The 27,773-nt window shown below is 58.3% G+C and overlaps 3 protein-coding genes across 4 annotated transcripts in view; 2 read left to right on the top strand and 1 right to left on the bottom strand.

Annotated features, from left to right (window-relative positions):
* RAD18 (RAD18 E3 ubiquitin protein ligase) overlaps window positions 1-7,678 on the top strand; it is a 32,105-nt gene extending 24,427 nt beyond the window's left edge. The window contains exons 12-13 of one of the 2 annotated variants that reach the window (XM_040076188.2): window positions 704-766; window positions 2,295-7,678. In XM_040076188.2, coding sequence (XP_039932122.1) covers window positions 704-766; window positions 2,295-2,397 — 166 coding nt within the window. In that variant the 3' untranslated portion in view covers window positions 2,398-7,678. The remainder of the gene's footprint in view (window positions 1-703; window positions 767-2,294) is intronic. The other variant, XM_040076189.2, reaches the window with a different exon arrangement.
* A 2,153-nt stretch (window positions 7,679-9,831) lies between these two features.
* On the top strand, window positions 9,832-15,869 carry OXTR (oxytocin receptor). Its single transcript, XM_040076396.2, has 2 exons — window positions 9,832-10,801; window positions 14,979-15,869. Exons 1-2 carry the CDS (start codon window positions 9,871-9,873, stop codon window positions 15,218-15,220), a joined length of 1,173 nt encoding a protein of 390 aa, XP_039932330.1. The 5' UTR covers window positions 9,832-9,870; the 3' UTR covers window positions 15,221-15,869.
* A 1,515-nt stretch (window positions 15,870-17,384) lies between these two features.
* On the bottom strand, window positions 17,385-22,420 carry CAV3 (caveolin 3). The gene is made up of 2 exons (XM_040076788.2): window positions 22,263-22,420; window positions 17,385-19,747 (listed from the first exon to the last, which is right to left on the bottom strand). The coding sequence occupies exons 1-2, from the start codon at window positions 22,374-22,376 to the stop codon at window positions 19,406-19,408; spliced, it is 456 nt and encodes a 151-aa protein (XP_039932722.1). The 5' UTR covers window positions 22,377-22,420; the 3' UTR covers window positions 17,385-19,405.
* Window positions 22,421-27,773: the final 5,353 nt, after the last annotated feature.

The raw sequence follows: 27,773 nt of genomic DNA, 5'->3' as shown, positions 1-27,773 counted from the left end.
GTGAGGTTTGGAAATATGATGATAACTCATTCCCTGGGCATCCACTCGTGCACCGAAAATGAGCTTTTGATGGGCTTCTAATTCTGAGAGTAAAAACAACGTTGACTTTCAGAAGTTTCCCCATCCATTTTTGGTATCTTTTTCCTTTTTATCTGTATGACTGAATGTGCATGTGTTGGAGGTTACTCTAACCTGGTGTTGTTTGTCCAGCTAGATTCCTGTTGGTCCTGTAGTTATCTCCACAATAACAGCTGGGGACTCTCACTTCACAGGGGAGACAAAAAGGAAAAGGGTGAAAAAAAATCCTGCTGTCATACAGAAATTTTATGTCACATTGATTTATTTGGGTGACTTTAAAAGAAGAAGATACACTTTACCCCCAAAAACATCTTGCAGATCCTCTCCAGAGAAACTTTCTGGTGCCTGGGAATACAGAGGTGGTGTAGTTACCACCTAACAGACAGGAACACAGAATTGTCTTCTGTGTTAGATAATGGTAATGAGACCCCAGGGATGACTGAACATGAAGTGAGGCAGAGATAGAAGTTTCTGGACCGTGCTCTTGGTTGATGTTATTTCTCATTGCTGTTGCTGCTAGAGGGGTTGGTCTCATCCAGGGGTTCTGCTGCCATTGCCGAATCAAGCCCTGCATTGCTAAAGGTGTTGCTGAAATAATTTCCATCCATTTTATTTTCCCCTTCAGCACCAATTCGGACATTCTGGCGGAGGTGGAAGGGTCTGAGACGTGTTCCGCATCCTCTGAGAGGTGAGTAGAATATCCAGGAGCTGCGCCTTGGGATGGGTTTAGGTCTGTAGTTTGCAGTTGGTGGAATCCTGGAGAAGCAAATGCCTCAGCAAAGTCAGATGCTTGGAGAATCCCCGCAGTTCTGGGAAGCACAGAGTAGTCAGTGAATGTAGGTCCTGTTTTATGGAAAATTAAATCTGATCTTCTGTTACATTTGGTAATTCCATTGTTGACAGAGCTGTAGGTGAGGCTGACAAGTTGAACATGCTGGAATCAAGAATCAGTTTTGATTTACTTCAGTTTGAAATTAAAAGAGCACTTCCTGGTTGTTAAAATCTCAATGTCTGCAAGCCTCTGAGTCATGTTTCTGTTTCCCCTATGGAAACCTGTGTGAAGGGACTGGGGAGAGCTGGAGAGGGCCGTGGGTCCCTGAGGTCCTTCCGCTCAGCGCTCTGGGAATGTCCCACACCAAAGTCCTGGCTGGATCTCACTGCTGGGAGCCACACAGCCCTCCCTGGGCGTGGCTGAGGGTCCCAGGGATGCAGGACACCCATTCCCATCGTGGTGCAGCTCTGGAACACAGCTTGTTCCTGCCAGTATCTTCAGTGTGTTCCTGGTGATACTCAGCGCAACTCGAGCATCTCGGAGTTTTCCGTTGTTATTTTCAGTTGTGAATTCCCAGTTTAAGACAAATGAATAATCCCTGCAGGATGGATTCAGCCTAGCAGATGGTATAAAACAGAGTGCGCTTAAAAGGAATGTTTAATTAGCAAAAGCTGTTGACAGATTAGCAGCATCTTTCATGTTAACACTACGTGGAATTTTAAGCTCCAAGGCTGAATGATGGAAATCAGCTGCTTCATTTACATACAGCTAGTTTAAGGATTTTTTCTTTAAAATTAACTGTGACTAAAAATAAACCAGTTGTTGAGTTTTCTGTGGAAAATACTTTGTCCATAAATGAGGAGAGTGCCCGGCAAGGCTGCAGGCCCCAAGCAGTCCTTTGGGGGTAACACTGACCAACCTCTCGTCCTGCTTCCCGGCAGCTGTGACCCAAACTGCCTTTGCTGATAGAACATCTTACGGTTTTGTCAGTGCCAGGCATTGTCCTCAGTTATGGACAAGGAATCTGGGGGGTTGCTGCTGTTCCCTGGGTTCCAAACTGCTTTCTGGGGACAGAAGGAGAGGCATTGTGATGACCCTGTTCCTGCAGGCTCAGGATCTGTGGGATGATTTATGGCGCTGTCACTCTCTTCAAATGAGAAGACAGAGAAATATTTCTCTCCCCATCCTTGGAAGTGTCCAAGGCCAGGCTGGACAGGGTTTGGAGCAACCTGGGATAGTGGAAGGTGTCCCTGCCCATGGCAGAGGTGGAATGAGGTGATCTTTAAGGTCCCTTCCAACCCAAACCACGCCAGGATTCCCCATCACCTGTAACACGTTTGCGTGCAGCGTCTGTGTGCTGCTCCCAGTGCTTCTGTGCAGCGTCAGCGTGTGCTGTGTTTAGGGCACTTGCAAACCCCTCTCACCCTTCTCTGTTTTTCCCCAGCAGCAGCTCCGCGGCCGTGGCAGGGAGCAGGAGGAAGCTGCGTCGGCCGCGAATCCCCGAGAGTGCTGGAGCGGTGCTCCAGGGCAAGCGGAAGAGGAGCTAGTGCTGCAGGAGTGCCCGAGCTGGGAAACACCTCCTGGCTTTTTCCCCTTCTCTGAGTCCCTGGCTACTGAGTAAAATGCTGTCTTTTCACATCATTGCCACTCCAGCTGCCTTAATGACCAGGCTGCCGGGTTTGCCCACGGCCCCGTGGGCCACTGATGCTTGAGGCTGGGCACAGAGTGCCAGAGCCCTGCGGGAGCCTGACCTGCCTCCTGTGCCTGAGCTCCCTTGCAGCACCGGGGTCTGTGTGCCGCCGCTGCTCCTGCTTGCGTCCTGTGGAAGCCTCTCCTGCCCTCCTGGAAGCAGCTGCAGGACAGTGTTTTGTTTGGGGATGGTCCTGGTGCCCCAGTTCCCTGGCACAGCCGGGGACTGAGGAACGCGGGGAGATTCTGTCCTACATTAACAGGCTTTTTTATATATGTCTGTGTAAACTTAGTTTTATGTATCGTTATTTCACTTTGAAGTCCTCAAAATGGAAAGAAGTTGGAAGGTTGTTGGACACGCAGTATTCTGGCTTTCAAGCAAATAGTTACGTGGAAAAGTCTGATCTTCCTTAGGAGGTGGTGGAATTTTGTGACACAATAAAGCAGTGCAAGAAAATGAAGGAAATGCAAGGAACCTGAACATTAGGGAAGGTTTTGAAAAATAAAGCTTGTAAGCAAAACATGAAAAATAATTCAGGTGCTTTTGCTGAGCCCTGAAGTTTTGGTCAGAGCCTGTCAGTGGGAACTTGGCAAAGAAGGCACAAAATCTGAGTAAGATTGAGGGTTGTTATGTCTTGGCTTCAGACTGTAGCTGGGATTCAGAAATAATCCTCCTCAAGCCATGGTTCCCAGGAATATTTGTGTTTGGAGCAGGCTGAGTCGTGGCAGATATAAACTATCGTAAGCATGAGGTGGAGAGATGCAGAGGCAAAGCAGGAATCTGGTTGTGTTGATTTGTTCCTTTTTTTACTAAACCAAACCTTTTGAAAGAATCATTGATGTCTGCTTTAGGGCTGCCCTTTTGTCACAGCAGCTCACATCAGGCACTGGAGTTGGTTGCAGTTGGCCAGTGAATGGTAATAATGTAAATTGGTATCATAAAGGGCTTTCTTTGTGAAGCAGCTGCTGTTGTGAGGGAGGGCACTGGTGTGGGGACACCACGGCTGCTGTGGCTGCAGGTACTGACATTTGCATTGGGAATGAGCTGAAGAGCCACGCTGCCACGGGAGCTGTGGAATTCCATGGGGCAGGAGAAGGGACGGAGCAGCTGACACATTAAATACGGGCATGAATTAGACTGGTTTGCTGACAATGTGTCAAGATGAATTTTTTTATATCACTTACTGTTGTCATCACCATTTAAAGTCCCAGCTGGTGACCTTTTCCTGAGATGGAGTTTTTTCCCTCCTCTGGTACGGGGCTGTGGGTTGGTGCCAGAGGAGGGCGGTGGCGTTTGTGGAATTGACAAATGTGAGTGGGCTCAGACACAGGCGAGGTGCAGGGGGGGAATGCAGGGAGCAGACATGCTGGGCAATATGGAGGCTTAGGGAAAACGTGGATTTGATGGTCTGATGCCTCATTCCCACCCTGATGGAGTGGGTACTTGGGCAGGATCCAGGCTCTCCTGCTAGCCCCAGGGCCAGCTCCAGCCCCAGGAGAGTGCCAGGGTGCTGCCAGCTCCAGCCTTTGCCAGGAGTGGCTGCTGATCCCCCGGGTGCCATAAATAATGCTTGCTGCACATCTCACCGACCCAAGATTCACAGGAACCGCATAACATAAGGGAAAAAACAACAGAGAAGGAAACACAGTGTCCTCCCCACACTGTGCTGTCCCCTGCTCCCCTGGGCAGCTCTGCTCCTCCGTCACTGAGTCAAGGGGCAAGCGGGAGCGGCCAGGCTGGGGGCACAGGTCAGGGCCAGGGGAGCAGAGGCAGCGCTGACAGTGGTGGGGCACAGGGTCCTGCTGGGGCTGAGCATGGCCCCATCGAGGGGGAAAACCCCACCGCTGTGTTCTTTGGGTCAGTAACCAGAAAGTTACTGCATCCCCCCTTTCACTGGGTCGATTGGGACCCGTGTTTGGCACGACACCCGCTGGTTTGGCAGTGCAGGGCTGTGGGTGCCAGGGACCCTCTGTCTCACCCTGCGGCCCGAGATGGGGGCCTGGGGACCCTCCATCCCACCCTGCTGTGGGTCCAGCCTCTCTGCAGCAATTCCCAGAGTGGATCCAAGGCAGATTCCCGATGGCTGCGGCTCCCTGGAGAATGGGGAGCAGGGCAGAAGCTCCCAGGAGGACTGATACTGCAGCCAGGGTGGTGCTGGGCTGGCACTGGAAAGCTTTGGGAAGGGCTGCTTTGGGCAGGGAGTCCATTCAGGAGGAAATTAATTTAGTCATGGAGCAGTCCCTCAGGCCAGGACAGAAGGGCCAAAGTGGAAACAAAATAATCAAAAAGTACAGATGTCCTGTTCCCCCAGCCCGGCAGCGGAGCCGTGAGAAAGGCAGCGATCCTGGGAATGGGGGAGAAGCAGGAGCAGAGTCACCCTGCTGGACACGGGCCTCCCCTGCTGGCTCCCACCACATGTACCTCTGAAATGGGCAGCTGGGGCTTCACCAGGAGTTTGGGCTGAGGGGACGCACCTGGTTTTGTTGGGCTTTGCAGATATTTGGGAGTTTATTGGATTGTTTTTGGCAGGCAGGAATGCTTTGAAGGCAGAGGGGATTTGCCCAGGCTGTGATAGCTGTTGGTGCCTGCTCAGAGCAGGTGCTGCTCTGTTTGCAGCCTTTCCCTCCTGGTACTGGGGGAACTGTCACACGGTGAGCTGTCACTGCCACTGCTCTGCCTGGGCTGGAGAGGTTCCCTGGCAGCCGGGAGCGGGCAGTGCCAGCTCTGGACACGGCGTGGGCTCAGCACCCCTGGGATGGACCTGCGGCCGCTGGGGACATGCAGGTGTCAGGGACCCTCAAGGCCACGTCTCCAAGGGTGCTGTGTTTGCTGGCAGGAGTTAACAATAAAAAATCTTTTGGTTGAAGGTTGGTCTGTTTTGGTAGAGAGCAGATATTGTGGAATTGGATCACCTCACACAAACAGAAGAATTGAAGATGAATCACAGTTACCTGCTGGGCAAGCCCAACACAAGCTCTGCTGCCCAGAGAAAAGAATAATTGTGGTTCTGTCCCACCTGGCATCGCAGGAGCCAGAGAGCCTGAATTCAAAATGATTGGACAAATTGGTGAGTTGGGTCTAAAACAGCCACCTGGAATTAAATAAAGAAGAGGATGAATTACCAGCTTCAGGGAGGAGAAGGTAAACACATTACTGCAAATGGGAAGTAATTAGTGAGGCAGAAAAGTTTGTATTAATGTAGCTGGGCTTCATTTTCGTAGTGAAAGCTCACTGCTCTGGTTAATTATTTGGCCCCACAGAGGCATTCCTGGAGCCTGGGCTGGGGGTTTCATTGCACGTACTCTGTGGGAGAGAAATGGGGGCTGTGTGAAAACACCCTCAGCTCTGTGGGCATTCCCAAACACACCTCCTTAGATACTCAAATACTGAATTATCGTGCAGCCTCCTTCATATCACTTGGCTAAGATTTTGTGATGAACACCAAATGTGATTCACTTCCCTTTATATACATGTGCAAATAGCTGTAGAATTTGCATATGGGTATATATTAAAACTTGGTTTTGATATGGCTCTTCCATCTTTACTTAACAAAATCTCAGCGAGATCTTGCTATTTATATTCTGTTGAAATAGAAAAGTGCCTCCCTTTAGTGGGCAGAAGCATCAGTGTGTGTGCAGGGGTTGCAGGCAGTGCTGTGCCTGGCATTAACTGCTGATCCGCACCTCTGACTCTGGAAAGGTTTAGTTGATATCCCAGGTGCCAGGAGGTGATGCTCAGTGTGTCACTCGGCTGTGCGGGTCCCATAACACCTGTCACTGCTGCAGGTGTGAATCCCAGTGCCACAGGTACGGCCCCAGGGCTCTGGGTCTCTGCTCTGCTTTTCATTCCTTATTGATGGTGATGGGTTCAGGGCACTGCCATGAACAGCTTGAAGTTACACACAAATGTAGTGATCCCCCCCAAAAGTGGCTGAATTATTGTATCATCTCCCAACAGCTTGAACCTGCAGCCTCTGTTAAAAACCCCATGGATACATATTTCCACTTTATTATCCCAGCTTGTTACTCCCAGGGTCTGGGCAGGCTCCATTGGTTTTATGGGCTTTGAGGCCATAATGGGATGAAGCAATGAACATTTTAGCACAAACAGCGTCCTTGGGAGGCTGTACAGACCTGGCTCCTCGGGGAGGTGCCTGGGGAGAGCCTCTGTCACCTCTGCTGGGCTGGGATGTGCAGGGCGGTGTGGCCTGTGTGCGATGGGCAGGTGGGAGCGGGGCAATTCCCTGCAGCAACCACAGACATCCACCCTGGGAGCCTCACAGCCTGGGTGGGACTGCCTGCATGAAGGATCAGCCTGGATGACAGGATCAGCAGCATCCATGGCCTGCTCTAGGCTTAAACGGGTTTAAGCTCGTTGATTTGATCAGAGCCCTGCTGCTGTATCCCAGGGCTCACCCCAGGGCAGGAGGTGACATCCCAGAGTGCTCTGAGATGTGTCTGCAGAGGCTCTGGGGTTTCATGTGGAGTGCCAGTGATGGTGGGGATGGAAATGTGTACTGGCTTAATGCCAGGAAACTCAGGCTTTTTCCAGGATTTAGCTCCCAAAGCTGGATGAGCCTGACTCGGGCTCTAGTGCTGGTGTGGGCTGGAGGCCATGGGAGCAGAGGCCGATGGATTTCAGTGAACTGGGGATTCGAAGGAAATGGTTTGAGTCCCGTAAACCTTTCAGGGACACGATGTGAGAGGTTCTCTAACACTGAGTAAATTTAGTGTGTTCCCAGATAAACCAGGCGAAGAGAAAAGAAGAAATTATCTTGATATGTGCATGAACTTGTGTAAATTCTCTTTCTGCTGTGAATGCTTTATGGAACTCAAGACTGCAGTATCCAAACTGATCCTCCCTTCCCTGCCTGTCTGCGTACACAAGTCAGTTTCTCTGGCTCCTCTGCTCATCTCTGTGGTTTGAGATTTACCAAAGTTAGTTTCCTGCAGGCTGAGTGCAAGAGGTGAGGACTAGGGAAAAACTCCAGGATAAAGAGGAATTCCCGTGCAAGAGCAGCCAGGTACCATATCCTGGCTCTCCAGCCTGCAGTGCTTGCTGTGGGCTGCAGCCATGCATGACTTCAGGGGCGGCTGCAGCTCCATCTGCAAAGCTGTGGCCTGGGCTTGACATTTTGCCAGACCTCTTCTGTCCTGGGGACCATAAAGTTGTGATTCCAGATAGCTATTGGAAAAACAGCTATTTCAGATCCAGCAGTAAACCCAAATGCAATTAAATTTAGCTTTATTTAGTGTTTGTGCTTTTGATTATCCCAAAGCATGTATTTTTAAAATAAAAATGTTTCCAGCTCTATGGCATCCCTGAACATTTAAAGCTGGAAGAAGTAGGGGGGATGACTCAGAAAACCCTTTGATTCTCACAGGCTTCTTTGCTCCAAAATCACGTGTGTATGGGTTTTAGTCGTGGAGCAGCTGCAGCTTTGCCTGAATAGGGACTGAGGGGCTGTGAGGGGCCACGAGCATCTCTGGCTGTTGGGGGCCAGTACCCAGCCCCGAGGGGATCACCCAGAGAAGGAGCTGGATGTCATCCTGAGCCCACCCAATCCCCAAATTCCCGATCCTCCCTGAGCTGCTCCTGCGCTCCAGAGCGTGTCAGGGGATGTGCAAATGCACTTCAGAGCTGCACACCCCACTCCTGGAGGTGCTCGGCTGCCGCGTGTAGGGGCTGCGCAAGGGGCCCCGGGCTCTTTCCTGCTCTTCTCCAGCAGTTCTGTCTGTTCTGGAAGCGAGCTGGGGTCTGTGCAGCCGTGAGTGACGCCTCATCCAAGGCCAGAGAGGAGCAGTGGCTGCTCTGCCTCACCTCAGGCACCGTCTCACGGGTGCTGCTGCCACACCTGAGTCCCCAGGGACCTCCCTCAGTCCCTGCAAGGTGCTCAAGAACCGAGCAGAAGCCAAGGGCAAACCTTTCCTTGCCTCCACTGGAGCCAGGATTTCATCCCCAGCCATCTCCTCCCTCAGAGCTCTCCCAACAGCAGCAGAACAACAAAAAAAGCATTGCACATGGTGAGCTGAGCTCCTCAGTGGTTCCCACAGCAGTTTTATTGCCTGAAGGAGGAATAACGTGAACCCTGGAGGGAAGAACGTGCCAAAGTATTTAACATTTCTACATCTTGCGTGGAGTTAAAGCTTCCCAAAAGTCTTTAAAAATAGCTGCAGGGCTGTTTGTTCAGGGCTAAGGCTGGGCTGAGGAGGATTTGAGATGTGACTTGAAGTGGGGAGAAGAGGGTGGTGATGCTGGGGGGCTTCAGGGCTGCTGGACTGGGGGTGAACTGGGAGGGTTCCATGCTCTTCTGAACATCCCACCTGCACTTTTGGGTTCTGGGTCCCTTGCAGGGGGCCTGAAAATGGGCACAACCATTGAGCTGTGCTGATGAGCTGGTGACAAATGGTGTCACTCTATAGTTACTGCTCCTTCTTTTATAGAAATAATACTCTGAAATCTTCCTCCTGAAAGAAAGGGGAAGCTCTCGGTGGGTATGTTAACTGCCTAGTGACCAAGGCCTGAGCCTGCTCCTTGGACGAGGCCGGGCTGGCACCTACGGGGCCCTTCCCTGGGCGTCCTGCGACGGCAGCTCCGCAGGGCAGGGCAGGGCAGGGCTGGGGGTGAGCCCGCGGCGGGCTCCGCTCTCTGCCCAGAGCCGCGCTGCGGGGGACTTCGGGCTACCGGGGGGCTTCGGGCTACCGGGGGGCTTCGGGCTACCCCCGCCCATCTCCGCAGCCTCGCTCCGGGGAACCGGGGCTGCCCGAGGAGCGGGGCTGCGGGAAGCGGGGGCTGTGGAGAATCGGGGCTGCGGGAAGCGGGGCTGCGGGAAGCGGGGCTGCCCGGACGGAAGGGGCTGCGGGCGGCGGGGCTCCGTGCGCGATCGGCCGCTCCGGGAGGGCGCGGGGAAGATGCCGGGGCGGGTCCGGGTGCGGGGCCAGCGGCCGCGGGCGGGCCCCGAGGGGCCGGGCCGGGACCCGCCTCTGTCCGCTCGCCCGGCCCCTGCGCCGGGGATTGTGGCGGGGCAGCAGCCGGCGGAGACGCCGAGCGAGCGGCGAGGGGACGGGGAGGAGCCGCGGGGAGCCGCCACCCGGGGCGCGGGGACAGGACGGGCAGAGGGAGCGGCACGGCGGGGAGGGGACAGCCGGGGGGGGACACAGAGCGGGGGGACACGGAGAGCGGTGGAGCGCTGAGAACCGAGGAGACGCGGAGAGAGAGCGGCTGGGAGACCCGGCTGCCGCGCAGGAACGCATCGGTAGAGGCTGTGCCCGCTCTGTGCCCTCGCCCTGCCCTCACCCTGCCCCAGGCTCGATGCGGGCCGGCGCTGGCCATGGAGAAGCTGTACCTGGCGGGGAGCAGCGCCTGGACCATCAACGGCTCCCTGGGGAACGGCAGCCTCCGGCTGGGGAACCTGAGCGCCGGCAGGAACGGCACCGCCGACCCCCTGAAGAGGAACGAGGACATGGCCAAGGTGGAGGTGACGGTCCTGTGCCTCATCCTGTTCCTTGCCCTGACCGGCAACCTGTGCGTGCTGCTGGCCATCCACACCACCCGCCACAAGCACTCCCGCATGTACTTCTTCATGAAGCACCTGAGCATCGCTGACCTGGTGGTGGCCATCTTCCAGGTGCTGCCCCAGCTCATTTGGGACATCACCTTCAGGTTCTACGGGCCAGACTTCCTCTGCCGCTTGATCAAGTACTTGCAGGTAGTGGGAATGTTCGCTTCCACCTACATGCTCCTGCTGATGTCCCTGGACCGGTGCTTGGCCATCTGTCAGCCGCTCAGGTCCCTGCACAGGAGAGCTGACCGGGTCTCTGTCCTCCTCACCTGGCTGCTGTGCCTGCTGGTCAGCATCCCTCAGATCCACATATTTTCTCTAAGGGATGTGGGGAACGGGGTTTATGACTGTTGGGCAGATTTCATCCAGCCCTGGGGACCGAAAGCCTACGTTACCTGGATCACCCTCATGGTTTATATCATCCCCGTGTTGATGCTGAGCATCTGCTACGGCTTAATCAGCTTCAAAATCTGGCAGAACGTGAAGCTGAAGACGGCTCACGGGCCCGGCGTGGGTCTGGGCTCCGGCTCCCGCGGCGGGATGGTGTTTGCCAGGGTCAGCAGTACCAGGCTCATCTCTAAAGCCAAGATCCGCACGGTCAAAATGACCTTTATCATCGTGCTGGCCTTCGTAGTGTGCTGGACTCCCTTCTTCTTCGTGCAGATGTGGTCCGTGTGGGACACCAACGCCCCGCAGGAAGGTACAGCTCCCCTCCCTCGCCCTGCTGCCCTTGGGCGGCTGCGCTCAGTGCCCCGGGACAGCCAGGGCAGAAACTGCTCCGGGCTGGGTGTGGGCGGCGGGGAGGGCGGAGGGAGAAAGTCCTGAGCACGGAGAAACCCCCGACGGGCAGCAGTGGCTGAGCCGCGGCTTTCCCGGCTCCAGGGCTGCCGGAGCTCTGGCAGTTCCGGGCCACTGGGGCTCAGGGACCGGGCAGAGCAGGGGGCTGTGGCTGTCCCTGGGTAGTGGCTGTCCCTGAAGGGTGGCTGTCCCTGGGTAGTGGCTGTCCCTGCATGCTGGCTGTCCCTGGATAGTAGCTGTCCCTGGGTGGTGGCTGTCCCTGAAGGGTGGCTGTCCCTGGGTAGTGGCTGTCCCTGAAGGGTGACTGTCCCTGCGGAGTGGCTGTCCCTGGGTGGTGGCTGTCCCTGGGTGGTGGCTGTCCCTGGGTGCTACTCTCACTTCCCACCCTGGGTGCTGGGACGTGCTGCGGGCTGTGTGGGAGCTCAGGAGAAAGCTGCACAGCCTGACTCCTTTCCTTTGTTGTATCGTTATTTCCTCACTGACTTTTTGCTTTCTGCTTTGATCTCTTCTCCCTCTCCTCCTGCTCCATCCACCCCGGGACTAGGCTACTGTTATTTTATCTCTGAAAGGGGGACAGTTCCCAGAGAAAACCCCTGGTTTATGAGCAAAACCTTTTCCTAAAGATGTGGTGTCACAGATTTTGCCATTTTTTAACACTTGGGCTGGCTTCCCCTGCCACCACTGAGGTCGCAGATAGAACAAAACGTTTCACCCTCCCTTGGTCTGACATGGCTGGAGCTGTGCAGGTCTGTGCTGCCCCCGGCAGTCGGGAGAACCACCTGGGAGACCTTAACCAAACACTCTTCACGACTTTCTGAGGTGGGAGAAAGGGCAGGAAAGTGCACCCAGGGATGAGAGTGCCTCGGATGGACTGACCCAGGCTCAACAGAGGCACCGGGCGTGCAGGTGCCAAAGACCGAGGAGGAGCTGCTCCCTCCCGGCATCCACAGTCCTGCCACAGACGGGGCTGTGTGCTGCTGGCACGGGGCAGCTCTCAGGGCACGGGGCAGCTCTCAGGGCACGGGGCAGCTCTCAGGGCACAGGGCAGCTCTCAGGGCACAGGGCAGCTCTCAGGGCACAGGGCAGCTCTCAGGGCATGGGGCAGCTCTCAAGTGAGCTCACGGGGCACGGCAGCTCAGCCCAGCACTCTGCCTGAGCTCTGTCCCACTGCACAGCGCCCTGTGGAAACACCCAGCGTCCCACAGCCCGTGTGTCTCTGTGCCCTGGGCTGGCCATGGAGCTGCAGCCAGGCAGGCAGGCAGGCTTTACCTCTGCTGCTTCTCTCTGCTCCATTTATTTCAGAAGTGGAATGTGCCTTATGCACCTCCCTGGGTGCTCCAGGGGTTTTCCACCTGATTCAGGCTGCTCGACGCTTCTAGTTCCTAGCTCTGGGGTGACGCAGCCACCCTCCCTCGTGCTGTGTTTTAGTCCTGCACTCTTGAGGGCTGCCCACCCCTCCCTTCCCAGCACACGAGCCTCGGCAGCACCCAAACCTCTGCTGCTTTGCTGGCCCCTGATGGACAGGATTTGTCCATCCCAATCCTTCTGGCTGCATGGGGAACCCTGTGCAGTAGGCATTGCAGCATTTTTCCCTTTCCCTTTCCCTTTCCCTTTCCCTTTCCCTTTCCCTTTCCCTTTCCCTTTCCCTTTCCCTTTCCCTTTCCCTTTCCCTTTCCCTTTCCCTTTCCCTTTCCCTTTCCCTTTCCCTTTCCCTTTCCCTTTCCCTTTCTTTCCCTCTGTTTGAAGGTGTGGGGATCCCCAGCCCCTCCGGGCTGTACCACACTCCACTCTCCATCACGCTCCTGTCTCCGGGCAGCCCGTGGCTGCGGCACAGGATGGGAGCTCTGCCAGGGCTCCTGCTGGAGGCTTTCACGGCATGGGGAGAAAAAGCCTGGGGTGGGTGGAAGGTGTTGGGAGACCCCAGGCCTTCGTTCCAGGCTCTCCTCCTCCCTGCTGGCCACCCAGAGAGAGGCGTGAGGGGGCAGCACAGTCAGACCTCTCTGCAGAGGACGCGGGCTTTGCCCGCAGCATTCCCACAGCCTTGCCCCGATCCCGGATCCCTTCCCTTTCCCTGGCTCGGGTGCCGTGGCCAGGCGGCAGGGTGGGGTGCAGGAGAGGCGTACCCCGTGTTGGGAAGGGCGTGTGGCCCTTCCTCCCCTCACAGCTGTGTGGGCACAGCCAGGGAAGGGCAGAGGGGACGGAGGGCAGGGGGTCCCTGGTGCCAGCGTGGGGGCACGACTGCAGCCCAGTGAGCTGCACTGGGGTGACTGGCCAGGCAGCAGAGATCCCCCCTTCGGTGGCCACACGCACCAAAGCCTCTCTGAGGTGGGCTGGAGCTACACGTTATGACCCAGGAGCTGGTTCAAGCACTGGGGACCCTCCACAGACCGCGGGTGGAAGGAGGCTCCTGCTGCATACTCTTCACAGGGAACACCTGCGGGATTCTGAGCTCGGAGTCAGGGCTGGCTCAAGGCCCCTGTGAGGACGAGCAGGGCTGTGAAGCACCATGACCTCAGGGCAGGTGCTCTGACACGTGGGCTGTGAGCAGTAGCCCCAGTCAGTGTGTGGGAACTGGGGACCCCCTCATCCTTCATCCCTCATCCCTCATCCCTCATCCCTCATCCCTCATCCCTCATCCCTCATCCCTCATCCCATCCCATCCCATCCCACTCCTGCACTGCGTGTTTGCACAGAGCCGCACAGCCCTGCTCGGGCACAGCCTGCACCTCTGCCCGCTGCACCCCTGGCAGCAGGCAGGGATGGGGACAGGGCCATCCCTGAGGGACAGAGCTGCTGGTCCCAGCCCCCCGCGGGGGTCCCTGGTGTTCCAGCCAGGCAGGGGAGCAATCCACCCTCTGCACCTGCCCTGCAGCGAGCTCCCTGAAATTCAATTTGCCTCCTGCGGAGAGGGAAGAGCTGAGTCAGCCCTGCCCGGGTGTTTTCGAGCGAGTAGAAACACTGTGATGAATTTCAGGTCTTGTGCCTGGGATTTGTAACCGCTCCGCATGGAATAATTTTTTAGCATATGCTTGAAATTAAAAGTAGTTGGAGCAGACATCACAAGAGCAGGCATTACGCATCCGTTGGCTAAAGGTGAATTTGGAAGCATTTATAGTCACATTTCTTCACTGGTTTAAAAACTGCCAGTGGATTTTTGCAGAAGCACGAAGGGGCCAGAGCAGCCAAACCAGCCATGCTCATCCTCACTGCTGCTTTGCTCTGGGGGCAGAGGGGCTGAGGGGATGAGCTGGGACACGGGGCAGGATAAAGGCTCCATCTCCACCCGCAGCCGCTTCACGGAGGGGATGTTCCCCCTTGTGCTGGTGCCATGGCAGATGCCATTCCCACGTCCCCTTGTCACCAGAAGGTGCTGATCCAGCCTCTCGGGTGGGACAGTCGGTACTTTGTGCTGTGGGGACAGAGAGCAGCAGCCAGGGACTTGATGTCCTGGCACCGCACTGCCACCGTGCCCCATCACCGGGGCTGCCAGGCTCCAGGACTTCATCCCTGATGTGGGAACCCTCCTTCCTGGCAGAGCGCTGCGTGGACAAAATTAACTCGCGGGAAAGAAAGATGACGAGAAAGGTGCTGGGAGGGCACCGGGCAAAGGGCTCAGACGCCCCCTGTCCCACAGCCCGAGCGGCTGGAAATCGAGAGCCTGTCCCAAATCAGCCACCGCTGTGCAAAAACGAGCCCCCGGCTCTGCTCGGCCCCAGACCGGCTCCGTGCCACGGCAGCTCCAAGGGCCGCGCTCCTCTCTCTCCCTGCTTTGGGCACCCGCGAGGGCGATGGTGCGGGTGCGGCGGTGCAGGAGATCCTTTACTCTGCGGGGCAGCTCTGCCTCCTGGGCAGAGTTCCAGGGTAAACCCGGGCAGCAGCAGCAGCGCCGGAGGAGCGGGGAGCGCAGCCCTGGCGGGGAAGATCCGAGCCCCGAGCTGCCGGGGCTGATGCTCGCCCGTCCCCTGCCCCAGCTCTCGTTTCCCGTGCGGTTCCTGCGGGCGGGCGGCTCATCCCTGGCGGGGAGGGGGTGCCGGGCTCTCCTGTGCCTGCCCTGACCCCGCCGCGCCTCTGTGTCGCAGCCTCCCCGTTCATCATCGCCATGCTCCTGGCCAGCCTCAACAGCTGCTGCAACCCCTGGATCTACATGCTCTACACCGGGCACCTCTTCCACGACCTGATGCGCCGCTTCCTCTGCTGCTCCAGGCGCTGCCTCAAGTCGCGGCCGGCGTGTGACCTGAGCAAGAAGAGCAACTCCTCCTCCTTCGTGCTCAGCTGCAGGAGCACCAGCCAGAGGAGCTTCGTGCAGCCGTCCACGACGTGAGGCCGCTGCTCCGGGGCCGTGCGCCTCTGCTGCGCTGCCTCCAGGACCTCCCTGGGGAGAGCTGGACCCGGGCGAGGAGGGCGTGTGTGAACAGGCGTAGATACGGCTGCAAGCACCTACCGAGGGCCTGATTTAACTGAGACGGGAGTGGGGGAGCAATTCCGTGTCCAAATTTCAGCGCCGCCTGGGATTGGACAGCAGGAACCCGCTCCTGAGCCCCAAACCCTGACACCGGCGGCTTGTGGATGCCACCGGGAGGGACAAATGATGCCCGGGGGATGGGAGGGGCTGCTGCAGCGCAGGGAGATGGGTGTCACCCCGCTGCAGGGCTCGGCACGGTCCCGCCCCCGCCCGCAGCAGGATCCTGCGCGATGCCAGCGCCTGGCACCGCGCTCAGCACAGGAGCGCTTGCTTCGCTTGGGGCAGGGGCAGCCCCATCCCACAGCACTGCAGCCCTGCAGCCCTGCAGCGTGACAGCCTGGCAGCCCTGCAGCCCTGCAGCCCTGCAGCCTGACAGCCTGGCAGCCTGACAGCCCTGCAGCCCTGCAGCCTGACAGCCCTGCAGCCCTGCAGCCTGACAGCCTGACAGCCTGACAGCCCTGCAGCCTGACAGCCCTGCAGCCCTGCAGCCTGACAGCCTGACAGCCTGACAGCCCTGCAGCCCTGCAGCCCTGCAGCCCTGCAGCCCTGCAGCCCTGCAGCATGCCAGCCTTGCGCTACAGCCCTGCACCGTGCCCGCGCTGCTCCCCCTGCCCGGGGCAGGGCACTCCTGGGGAGCAGCAGGGATCAGCCCCGAAGGGGACAGCGCTGTGGCCCGGGTGTCCCCTGCCCGGCTCTGCAGCCTGTGGCCACTGAGGCTGTGCAGACGGTGGCCAGGAGCCTGGAGCGGGCAGGGCTGGGGCCGGGGATCGGGCAGTGAGCCCTGGCCGCTGCACGGGCGGGTGTGTGGGACCCGGGCTGCGCTCCCTGGGCTCTGACAGGGACGCTCCCGTCGTGTCCCCGGGGCCAGGCTGGGCTCTGGGGTCACCGCAGGTCCCAGGGAGTGTCCCATCGCTCCAGAGCCATCGGCTTGCTCCATAGCGCACAGGGCATGCTCACGGCACGGATTTTTATCGTTAACAAATACTGCAAATAAAGTTTTCCGACTGTGTCTGGCGGAAGGCAGGAGGGAGCCGTGGGGGGAGCGCTGGGTGGGGGAATGAAGGGAAGCAAGGCTGGAACACCCAAACAAACACCCAAACACCAACACAACCCCGCAGGCAGCTGTGCTCCCCGCAGTGCTCCGTGGGCAGCGCTGCCCCAGCCCCGGGTCTGCGCCCGGCGGCACAGAGCTGCCCGTGGCACGGGCACTGCAGGGGGACACAGCTGGGGCTCTCAAAGGGAGATGCAGTTTGGCCTTTCATGATGGGAATGAACACGAAAAATGCATTTAAATGTGTCCTTTACTTCTTCACTGTCGCCAGCATTTACACCTTTCCTATCCTGACACCCCTTTGATTTTTTTGTGGGAGATCCAAGCGAGCTCCCAGCACATTTGCTGACTCAGGAAATCCTCAGGGCATCACAGAGCATTTTCCTCCCACATTCACCTTCCTTCTCCTTGAGAGTCACAAACTCCTGCACAAAACAAGGAAGGAGGGGTCTCCTGTTCTGGAGAGTGTGAGGGCCTGGTGCATCCTCCATCTGCCAGGGACGACGAGATCAGGGCAGTGGATGTTACTGGGACAGGGGCACGGAGAAGAGAGGGAGCTTTGGGACACACAGGAGCTGCCCTCCAGCCCTGGCCGCAGTTTCTGGTGGTGTCAGGGGCTCAGGCAGGGCCGTGCCCCACGCCTGGAGGTGCTGCAGCCGGGGGTGCCGTGGCTGAGCTCCTGCCCCGTTCCCAGGCTGCGGCAGAGCGGGACAGGGAGAGCGGCTGCCGGAGTGTCCCAGGCGGATGCACTGCCAAAAAGCTTTGCAGGAGGGTCAAAGGTGAAACAGAGGTGCTGACAGGAGAGAAGTGTGTGCCCCTGGTGCTGGGGGCCCAGGGAGTGCTGTGGTGGAGACATCAGCATTTCAGGGGATTTTGGGTTCAGGTAGAGAACTACTAGAACAACAACAACCACAAATTAGAAGTAGTATAAACCTGTTATACAATTGATTATAATTATTTTTATTCCCACAAAAAATGAAGTGTTTTTTGAGACTTTCCCCCACTCCCCCTATAATTACCTAAAGATCTTTTTTTATTATTCACTCCATCCTTCTCGAGCCCTGATGTTGCTGGAGCTTGGGTACCACATTGCTATGGAATAACAGCAGTGCACAATCCCAAGCCCTTGGAAAAGCTCCAGTAGAAAACCTGGCTCTTTCTCATCCTTGGCATGGCACTAGAGGAGTCTTTGGCTCCAAGTCTTTGCTGGAAGCCAAGGGGGAGGAGCTCATGGAGCCAATTGAGAACAGCCTCTGAACAATGAGACCTTCTGGGCCCTGGTTCAGCACAGCACTTAAGGCTGGAGCCAAAAGAGCATCCAAGGGCCTCAAAGTGAAAGTGCAGCTCCGTGGAAGAGGGACCGACAAGTTAATTGTCACTACAGGGGAGGAGACAGCCCTGAACTGCGCCTCTTGCGCCTCTCGCCCCTCGCTCCTGTTTCCCTGGAGCTGGAGCCGCAGGGTCCCGGCAGAGGCTCCTTCCTCTGCCCTCCCCATCCGTCCCCCGGGATGCTGAGGGAGGGTCCCGGCTGGGTGCGGGTCCTGCCCTCCCGCAGCCTCTCTCGCTGCATCCCGGGACACGGGAGGGACCCAGGCATCGCTGCGCCTGGAGCTCGCTCGGCACTGGCACACACAGCGTGTGCACTGAAGGCTGTCCCTGAGAGAGGAGCCTGAGCTCTCTTAGAGCCCAGTCTGTCTCAGGTGAGGCTCCCAGAAGCTCCGTGTGTCCGTCCCCTGCCCTCCCGCAGCCGCAGCGCCCAGGGCTGGCTCCTCCCGCGCTGTCCTGCCCCGGACCCTGCCCACGGCACTTAGCCGTGCTCCACAATTAGGACAAAATTGAGCCCCCAAGTGCCACACGAGGGTTTGCAGCTGGCAGCAGCCCAGGATCAGCTCACGCTCTCAGAGCAGACACAACTTGTCATGCATGGGTTGGCCTGGCTCTCACAGCTTGGCTGAAATGCAAGTAGGCACAAAAAAAAAAAAAAAAAAGTTTGGTTTAAGCTATTCTATCCCTAAAAAGTTTTGTGCAGCGGTTTAATGCAGAAGCTCCATCCACAGCAACTGTTTGCCACAAATAATAACTCCTGTGAGGGAGTTTGTGCCAGTGCCAGCCCAGCCTGAAGGGCTGGAGCAGCGGGCAGGCTTTGGTCGGTGCCCAGCAGCAGCTCTGCAGCTCTGCAGGCTGTGCCCAGGCTCTGCTCCAGGAGGTGCTGCTGTCCCTGCACAGGAGCTCCCGGGGGTCCTGCAGGGCACAGGGGTCTCTGGGCTGTCCCCTGAGCCACGATGGGCTTTGCTTCTCCTAAGGCTTCTGCCTTTGGGATGGAGTAAGGAGCAGCCTGGCCTGCTCCGTGTGCAGAGAGCGTCCTGAGAGCCGGCTCTGCTGCGGGTCCTGCCACCAAGCACCCTTCCCACATCACAGGTGTCCATGTGAGCTCCCTCAGAGCGCAGGGGTGTCTGTGTGAGCTCCCTCAGAGGGCAGGGGTGTCCATGTGCCCAGGAACAGGAGTGTCCATGTGCCCAGGGGCAGGGGTGTCCGTGTGAACTCCCTCAGAGGGCAGGGGTGTCTGTGTAAGCTCTCTCAGCAGACAGGGATGTCCATGTGCCCAGGGACAGGGCTGTCCATATGAGCTCCCTCAGAGGGCAGGGGTGTCCGTGAGCCCAGGAACAGGAGTGTCCATGTGCCCAGCAACAGGAGTTTCTGTGTGCCCAGGAACAGGAGTGTCCGTGTGTCCAGGGACAGGGCTGTCCGTGTGAGCTCCCTCAGAGGGCAGGGGTGTCTGTGTAAGCTCTCTCAGCAGACAGGGATGTCTGTGTGTCCAGGGGCAGGGGTGTCCGTGTGAGCTCCCTCAGAGGGCAGGGGTGTCCATGTGCCCAGGAACAGGGGTGTCCGTGTGAGCTCCCTCAGAGGGCAGGGATGTCCGTGTGCCCTGTGCCCAGGGACAGGGAGCTGCACTGAGGGGGTTGTGCCAGGGCCGTTGGGGCAGCTGCCAGGACCTAAATCTCCTTCCGGACAGCCACTCGGATGTTGCTGCAGATCTTGGCGAGCGCCTCGAAGAGCGGGTCGCAGAAAGTGTGGATGCAGAGCGAGTAGATGCGGCTGACACACTGGATCTCGATCAGGTAGCTCTTGATGCAGGGCACCACTGCCCAGATGTGGCAGAAGGAGATGAGGGCGAAGAGGAAGCCCCAGACGACGGCCAGGGGGATGCCCAGGAGGGCGGAGAGCAGGCGGTAGCACCAGTACTTGCTGACGGTGAAGGTGGTGTAGCTGGTTTTCCAGACGCCGTCGAAGCTGTATGTGCCCACGGGCTCAGCTATCACATCCTCAAAGTCCACCTGGGAGGAGAGCAGAGGGACACGGGGGGTTGGGGCTCAGCCAAGGCCCCGATGCAGGGATGGGGGTCTGCACGGGGTGAGAGCAGATCCCAAATGGAGGGGCCGGGGAGGGTGGGGGCAGTGCGGGGGATCCCCCCTCCCTGCAGCCGCGAGCAGGGACAAGAGCCTGCAGGGACGGGAGCTGGCTCAGGGCTCCTGGCACTGCCCGTGGGCAGCAGTGGTCCCGTCCCATGCCCTGACTGGGGAATCAGGTGCGAGGGCAGGCGGGAGCCCCTGGAGCAGGAGCTGTGCGTGGGCGTGCTGGCTGCAGGGGCGGCCAGAGCCCGTTCCTGCCCTTTTTTAGCATTCAGGGACGTGGCTGCCCACCCGGCAGGAAGGTGCTTGTGCTAATAAAGATCCAGCAGCCCTCTGGATTTATGGATTATTTATTTATAACCCCAGGGTGAAGTGCTCAGTGCTGTCTGTCCACGCTCCTCCTGGGAAGGGAGCTGGGGCTCAGCCCTGCCCTTGCCATTTGTGCAGGCGCTGGGGGTGTCTCTGAGTGACACACACTCCCCAAAACTCCACGCAGAGATCCCCTTGGGGTGTAACTCACTTCCAGGGAATGTATAAGCTGAGCTATTTGTCTTGAAAACCAGCCTGGCCTCCCCTCCGGCAGCTGACGTGTCTGTACTCTCAGGCTAGACCTCAATATCCATTCTGCTCTTGGAAGCACTTGGATCACAAAATCACTCCGTGTCATCTTTAATTTCCTGGAGCGAGCAGGAGGTGCTGAGGGAAGCATTGACAATGAGGACAGAGCAGCCCCGAGGGCTGGCCCTGCGGTGCCATCAGCAGCCCTGGAAAGCCCAGCAGCGCTGGGGACTAGCCCAGGTTACTGCCCAAGAGCCTGACGAGCTCATCAGGGATCAATTAACGCAGGGAGCAGCGGGGTATAAAAGCAGAGGCTCTGCCCCATTGCTTCTGCTGCCATGGCGCTGGGAGTGTCTGGAGGAGCAGTGGAGGTTCAGACTCGGGCTGAGTCCGGATCCTGGGCGCTGCCTGGAGGTGCTCGGGGCCCAGCACACGCAGGTACCGCTCCTTTATAGAGCCACTGAGGCTGGGAAAGCTCCTGAGGTCACCCGGTGAGGCCGCGCATCGCTCTCTGGCTGGAGGGGGTTGGTGTAAGGCGGTCCCCGATTCTGCCGGTGGTTTGGGATGCTCGGGATGCTCACCCAGGGCCGGGCGAGCCCTGGAGCACCCTGCGGAGCGCTGCGGCTCCCCGTGCTCCCTGTGCTGGTGCTCGGATGTGCCCCTGGCTGTCCCGGGCCGGGGCGGCAGCAGCAGCGGGGTGAGCCGCGCTCCTGCCCCGGGCAGCCTCTGCCCTCCCTCCCTGCCCCACCGGCCGGGCTATTTTAGGCTGCAGGAATGCTGCGCTGCTGGAGCGGCAGCCTGGCCACGGCAGGGGCAGAGCCTGGGAGGTCTCCGCGGGCTCTGGAGATCCTCGAGTGGGAAAGGCAGGGGTGTGCTGGGGAGAGGGGCTGGTGGGGGGCCTGCGGATGGCGAGGGTGGCACTGGCATTGTCACCCAGGAGCAGCTGGGGAGCCCCAAAGCGCTGCCTGGCCCTGGGGTGAGCGGGCTGGGGGCTCCCCTGGCCTGGCACCGCCCCGGGCTGTGCTGGCAGGGAGTGGCAGGGATGTCGGACACGATGCTGAGGTGTCACGGGTCACACCGTGCCAGCAAGGAGCCACTGTCACCGTCACAGCTCAGCCAGGGAGTTCAGCTCGACCACACCTTGGCTGTAGCTGTAATGGGGTTCTAATGCCCACAGCCAGGTTTGTGTTTCAGCAGGGCTCTCAAGGTCACGTTACAAAGCCTCTGTGAGCAGCTCTGTGCCCGCTGTCCCTTCTGCTGTGACAGTCACAAACACAGCTTTAACAAAACCCTTCCACCTCCTGTCCTCCTTTGGGCTGGAATTATCTCTGGCTAACAAAGGCAAGATTTGTTTGCAGTCCTAAGAGAGTCTAGAGGAATCCCAAGAGTTAGAATGGGGATTCCTCCCGGTCAGAAATGGAGGGAGGGAGCTGAGGGCAGCTGCTCCTCTGGGCTCCCGTGGGGAACAATCTCCCACAAACAGACAGCACACATCAAACAATCCTGCTGAGACTCTGGTGTCTTGAAGGCCAGCAGCCTTCTTCCAATATCCCTTTAAACTGGTTATATTTAATTTCTGTGTTATTTTTGGCTTGCCGGTACAAAGGAAGGCATCTCCATAAATTTTCAGGCCACAATGGAACTGGAGAGCCCATTCAAAGAACAGGAAATAAGGCACCAGCTGGAGCCAGGCGTGCCACCCAGCCAGCGCCCGGGTGCCCGGGCAGCCGGGCTGTCACCTCCCACAGCCCTGGGGTGGCACCTCTGGGGACACATGAGCAAGGACCAGTGGCACCGGCTGCGTCCAGCCGAGCACACCCCGAGGTCTGACCCCGAGTCCGGCCCCTTGCCGCTCCTGCAGCACGGCGGGGGACAGCCCTACCTTCACCACGTCCTCGTTGATGTGCTTGGGGTCCCTGTTGACCAGGTCGATCTCCTTGGTGTGCTGGTCCTTGATGATGATTCTCTCCTCCAGCTGGCTCCGCTCCTCTGCCATGGCTGCGGGACTGTGCCCGGGCTGGGAGCGCGGCAAGGGGGAGGCACCGGCCCCGCCTGCGGCAGCTGCCCCGTGCCCCTGGCACTGCTCCAGGCTAAAATTAATGTCCCGGCTCCCGAGGCCGCCCTGAAGTGTCCCTTAAAGGGGCTTTCCTGGGGCCGGCCCCGCGCTGTCACCTCAGGGGGATGGCATGTGAGTGGGCGGCTGGTGTCCTCCAGCCGGGGTGGGCGTGCAGCCCCCGCCCAGCCGTGCCGGGGGGATTTCACCCTCTGTGGGGAAACAATGCCCAAATCGGGGCAAAACTCCTCAAAAGCCCGAAAGGAAGCGTTGTTTGTGAATCTGTAAATGAAGCAGATCGGGGAGACGGGAATCAGGTCCGTAGATGTCACGCAGGGGAGCCACACGGCCCCGGGACGGCCGGAGCTCCTCGGGGCCGTTCAGAGCCAGGACAGGGCTTCTGGTGCCAGCCTGCATTCCCTAGGTTCCAGCTTTCTCACCCACGGAAACTCGAGGAAATCCAAAACCAACCACAGAACCGTAGCGGTGGAAATATCTCCTCCAGGGATGCTTTGCATACTAATGAAGATTTATTTAATTTGGGCTGCACTTTGCTAATCCTCCTCGATGTCTCCCGCGAGCTCTTGCCTTTCACGATGTATAGATTTGTCTAAAAGTAATGCTTTTGTGAAAAAAGCGCTCCACAAAGCAGGGGTAGGGAGGGGCGGGTGTTTTGGTCCCGAGGGGAGGGTGGGCAGGGAGGGACGCGTGTCCCCTCAGGGACTGGCAGCTCCCTGAGCAGCCTGGAGGTGCCCACCCAAGGGCTGAGTGTGGAAGTGTCGCTGCAGAGCCCACGAGCATGGCTGGCACCGCACGGGAGGTATTTTGAGCAAAAGGCTCTGCTGTCTCCCAAAAACCTCAGTGCCTGGGCAGGGCTGTTTTTATCAACCCCTCGGGGCCCGTCCCTGGAGCTTTCAGCAGGGCAGTGGCCGTGGTGGTGTCCTGGGGTGTGACACATCCCTGGGTGATGCTGAGGGGAATGCAGATGGCGGAGAGCTCCCCGGCTGCTCCGTGGGGAGACGAGGGCACAGCTGGGCTGTGAAAGTGCCTGAACCCACAGGATCCCGCAGAGATTCCCAGGCACCTCTGGGGAGGGGGCAGGCTGGAAAGGGTATGGGCGTGGTGCTGTGAGGGTGAACCTGGCAGGTGTTTCTGGAGAGCAGCGCCCATCCGTGCCTGCTCTGGGCAAAAGGGCACTGAAAACCCTTCGGTGGCACCGGTTCCACACCCCTGCACGTCCCTCTGCTGCTGCACGGGGGCCGGAAGGTCCCAGTTTGGGAGCGTTGGAAGCCAATTCCTTCCGCACTAAGATTTCGGGCCGCAGCTCCAGGGCCAGCCGTGCTTGCTCTCGGCCGGATCCTCTGCCCGAGCTCTGCAGCCCTGCTGCTGGGTGCCTCAGCGCTCCAGCACGCGCTGTGCAGGTGTTTTAGCAAAACCAGCTCCTTGCCTGTCTGGAGCCGAGGAACAGGCTGAGCTGTGGGCACAGCGCTGGTGCTGCGGGCAGAGCAAGGCTGGGAGCCAGCCCCGAATTCGGGAGGCACAGCTGCTCCCTGCCCGGCTGCAGTGCCCCTCAGGCTCTTCTGCGCTGGTTTTCCGGGGCCGGCCCCACCTGGGAGGCTCTGCCGGGCCTTGGTGCCCTCCCCAGGGCTGTCCCCGGGGTGTGCGGAGGGTGGCACTGGCGGGACGCTCAGCCCTGTCCCTGTCCCGGTGGCATTCCTGGTGGCACGAGTGGCGGGCTGTCCTTGGGCTGTCCCCGCCGGGCAGCTCTGGTGTCCGGCCGTGGGAGGAGGAGAATGTGCGCCCACGCAGGGCAACGTGCGGGGAGAGAATGTCTCCAGCGGCCAGGACGGGCGGGGAATATTGTGTTGCACTGTGGATGCTATAAATAACTGCATTTCCCAGTACTTTCGGGCTGTGAATGGGACACCGTGTAAAGGGACAGTCACACAGCGCAGGCGGGGCAGGGGACACCTGCTCAGTGCTGCTCCGGCCCATCCGTGGACAGATCTGCCCCAAAGCGGATGCCGTGGAGGTTTTGTTTGCTGAAATCCAAACCTTGCACTGTGAGAACATTTATCGAGCAATGGTGACACGTTTCCCTCTGCAGAAACAGGTGCCCACCACTGCCCCCACCCCGAGCAGCCTTGGGTGTGCTGCCGGGGGAAGAACTGCTTTGGGGAACCCCTGAGCAGGTTGTAGGACGGGGGCTGTGGAGCTGGAAGCCTTCTAGAAGTCAGAGAAATAACCTGCGGCTAAGACCCAGCAAGCAAAATAGATTTATTTCTCTTGAGCAGAGAAGAATAAAACGGAAACAAAGCTCACTGAGATCAAAGCTCCTGTGGAAATGAGCAGAGCAGAACGGCAGTGGAGGAATCGTAGGGCAGGAGAAATTGGGAGCGTGGCTCTCCTCTCTGTCAGCACCACCGAGGAGTCCAGCCTTGCTGGGGCTCTTTGTGCCAGAGCCCTTGGGCATTGTCCTGGCCCTGCAAGGGCCACGGGGCTCTCGTGTCCAGGGGGTGCCTCAGCCCTCCAGGACTGATGACACAGAGGATGCTGAGGGCAGGGATGTGTCGGCATCAGCTCTGCAGGGCCAGTGGAAATTGTGGCTGGCAAATATGAGTTTGAGCAGAAGCTCTGTCATGTTTAATATCAATTAAAATTAAATTTCACAGAGGAAGTACAGAAGAAAGGTAATTTATCATTTGAGTTGTTGTCCTAGTTTGTTTCTATACAAGGAGCCTTGCCCTTTAAAAGACAGAGAAAGTCTATGAATATCAGATTCCTGCCCCTGTGACACACAGCCACCCATCTCTGTGTCCTGGTCTGTTGGAAGTGCTGGGGGAGCTCTGCTGGGCTGGGGCTGGTGGCTGCTCCTGCTCAGGAGAAAATCCCCCTGTGGCAAATCCCACCCCTGCAAGCAGAGCTGGGCTTGGTGTGACCCCGGCCCCGGCTGAGGAGAGTGTGAGATGGCGGGGCTGGAGTGCAGAGCAGTGCCTGAGTGCCCAGCAGGGACGGGAGGCTCTGTCCCCGTGGGGGCCGTGGGCTCTGTCCCCATGGGCTCTGTCCCCATGGGGGCTGTGGGCTCTGTCCCCATGGGCTCTGTCCCATGGGGGCTGTGAGCTCTGTTCCCGTGGGCTCTGTCCCCATGGGCTCTGTCCCGTGGGGGCTGTGGGCTCTGTCCCCATGGGCTCTGTCCCCATGGGCTCTGTCCCCATGGGGGCTGTGGGCTCTGTCCCCATGGGCTCTGTCCCCGTGGGGGCTGTGGGCTCTGTCCCGTGGGCTCTGTCCCCATGGGGGCTGTGGGCTCTGTCCCCATGGGGGCTGCGGGCTCTGTCCCCGTGGGCTCTGTTCCTGTGGGCTCTGTCCCGTGGGGGCTGTGGGCTCTGTTCCCGTGGGCTCTGTCCCATGGGGACTGTGGGCTCTGTTCCGTGGGCTCTGTCCCATGGGGGCTGTGGGCTCTGTTCCGTGGGCTCTGTCCCCATGGGCTCTGTCCCCATGGGGGCTGTGGGCTCTGTCCCCATGGGCTCTGTCCCCATGGGGGCTGTGGGCTCTGTCCCCATGGGCTCTGTCCCGTGGGGGCTGTGGGCTCTGTCCCCTGGGCTCTGTCCCATGAGTGCTGTCCCCTTGGCTAAGATGCACAGAGGGGTTTGCTGTTCCTTGGCTGTACTACAGCCAGGCGGCTCCAAATTCCTGCACATGGAATCCTTTCAGGCCCTGGAGCAGCATGAGTCCCATAATAACCCAGCTCGGAGCAGAGTCCTATTTCTAGCGCCGGGAGCTTTGCCTGTGCAGGTTTCAGCTGTTCCTCCCCACCCTGCTCTCGCTCTGACCTATTGTGGTTCTCTTCTCCCTGTCTAAAAGCTGAATACTGGGCTGACTCAGGCTCCAGCGTGGCTGCTGACCATCTTCCCTTTCCAGAACCGCATCTGTGGAGCTGAGGCAGGTGCCAGGTTGTGTTTCTGTGGCACTGCTGGCTGGGCTGGGGGACCCTGAGGGCAGCATTGGCCCTAACGTGGCAAGGGGAGTACTTTAACCCAGAGACAAAAACGGATAAGTTTGTGAGCTTTTTGATATTGAGTTTAATATCCCAGCTCAGCCTGCTGCGAGCTGCTGAAACCCGGGCTGCAGAGACTGGCGGATACAGCAACACGCAGAGACGTTCCTGTGTCCCTCCCGTCAGAGGAGCGTTTCCTGGAGCAGTGTGTGGTGATGTGCTGCTGGAAAACCTGCTCTGCTGGGGAACACGAGCCCCAGCAACCTGCCCAGAGCTCACGGGCAGCTTCCCGCTCCCCTGGGCTCTCGGAGGCACGGGGAAGCTGCTGCAGACACGTCCCTGCAGCGCTCCCAGGGCTGTCCCAGAGCTCGGGGCTGAGCCTGCCCTGGCCCTGCCTTGTCTGGGCTTTGCAGCGTTCCCTGGGGATGCTCAGCACACCGTGCTGTCCTCTGGGCCCAGCTGGGTTCCTCCCCCTTTCTGCCCAGAGGCCATTCCCACTCCCAGCAATGACCAACACCAAGAGGAAGCGTTACCTTCACTTGCCTTTTTTTTCTTTTCTTTTTTCCCTTCCAGACCTTATTTATTGAAAGCAAACAAAGCACGTGTCTTGGGCAAATATTATGACATTTCATTATTCACACTTGGTGTGATAAGTGAGCTGGTTTGGGGCTGTGGTTGATGATTTATTTGGTTTGGATGTGGATATAAATCCAGGCTGTGGAGGAAGCACTGTAACTCTGTAGGAATGCGGACGCTCTCGTGTCCACTGGAGCATAGCCAGTACCCAGTACCTAATTTGTGGTGTTTTAATGCAAACAGGGCACACAAACCCATTTGTATGGTTGTAGGAACCAGGTGATTTCGGCAGTGTCCAAGATCCGAGCAGTGGAAGGTGCACATTGCCTTAATAGATGGAGAAGGGAAATTCCATTCAAAAGAAACATTTATTTTGGTGTATAAAATTATCGATTGCTCTGCTCAGGATAAAAGACAGAAATAGAAGAAGTACTCTTTATTTTGTTCCATTGCCTTTATGTTGCAGGCAGGTTTTGGGGTTTTGGCTGGGACTGTCCAGGTCCATACAATAACTGTCCCTGGCAGTGTGTGCAGGCACAGGAGGCTGCACCTGGAGCTTGTCCAGGCGTGGTGACAGTGACAATGCCACTCCCCTGTGCTCCCAGTGCTTTCAGGAGGAGCCAGGAGCGCTGTCCTCACAGGGTGCCTCCCTGGGATCGGGGCACGGAGTGTCTGTGCCTGCCCGACTCCTCTCCTCCTCCTGTGATTTACATCTGTGCCCGAGATTTTGGCTCAGGGCTTCCTGGGGTCTCTGGGATGGATGTAACTGC

This window comes from Hirundo rustica, chromosome 12, assembly GCF_015227805.2.
Source record: "Hirundo rustica isolate bHirRus1 chromosome 12, bHirRus1.pri.v3, whole genome shotgun sequence".
NCBI classification, from domain to species: domain Eukaryota; kingdom Metazoa; phylum Chordata; class Aves; order Passeriformes; family Hirundinidae; genus Hirundo; species Hirundo rustica.
Note: the sequence above shows the minus strand (reverse complement) of the source record. Positions and strands in the feature narration are given on the sequence as shown.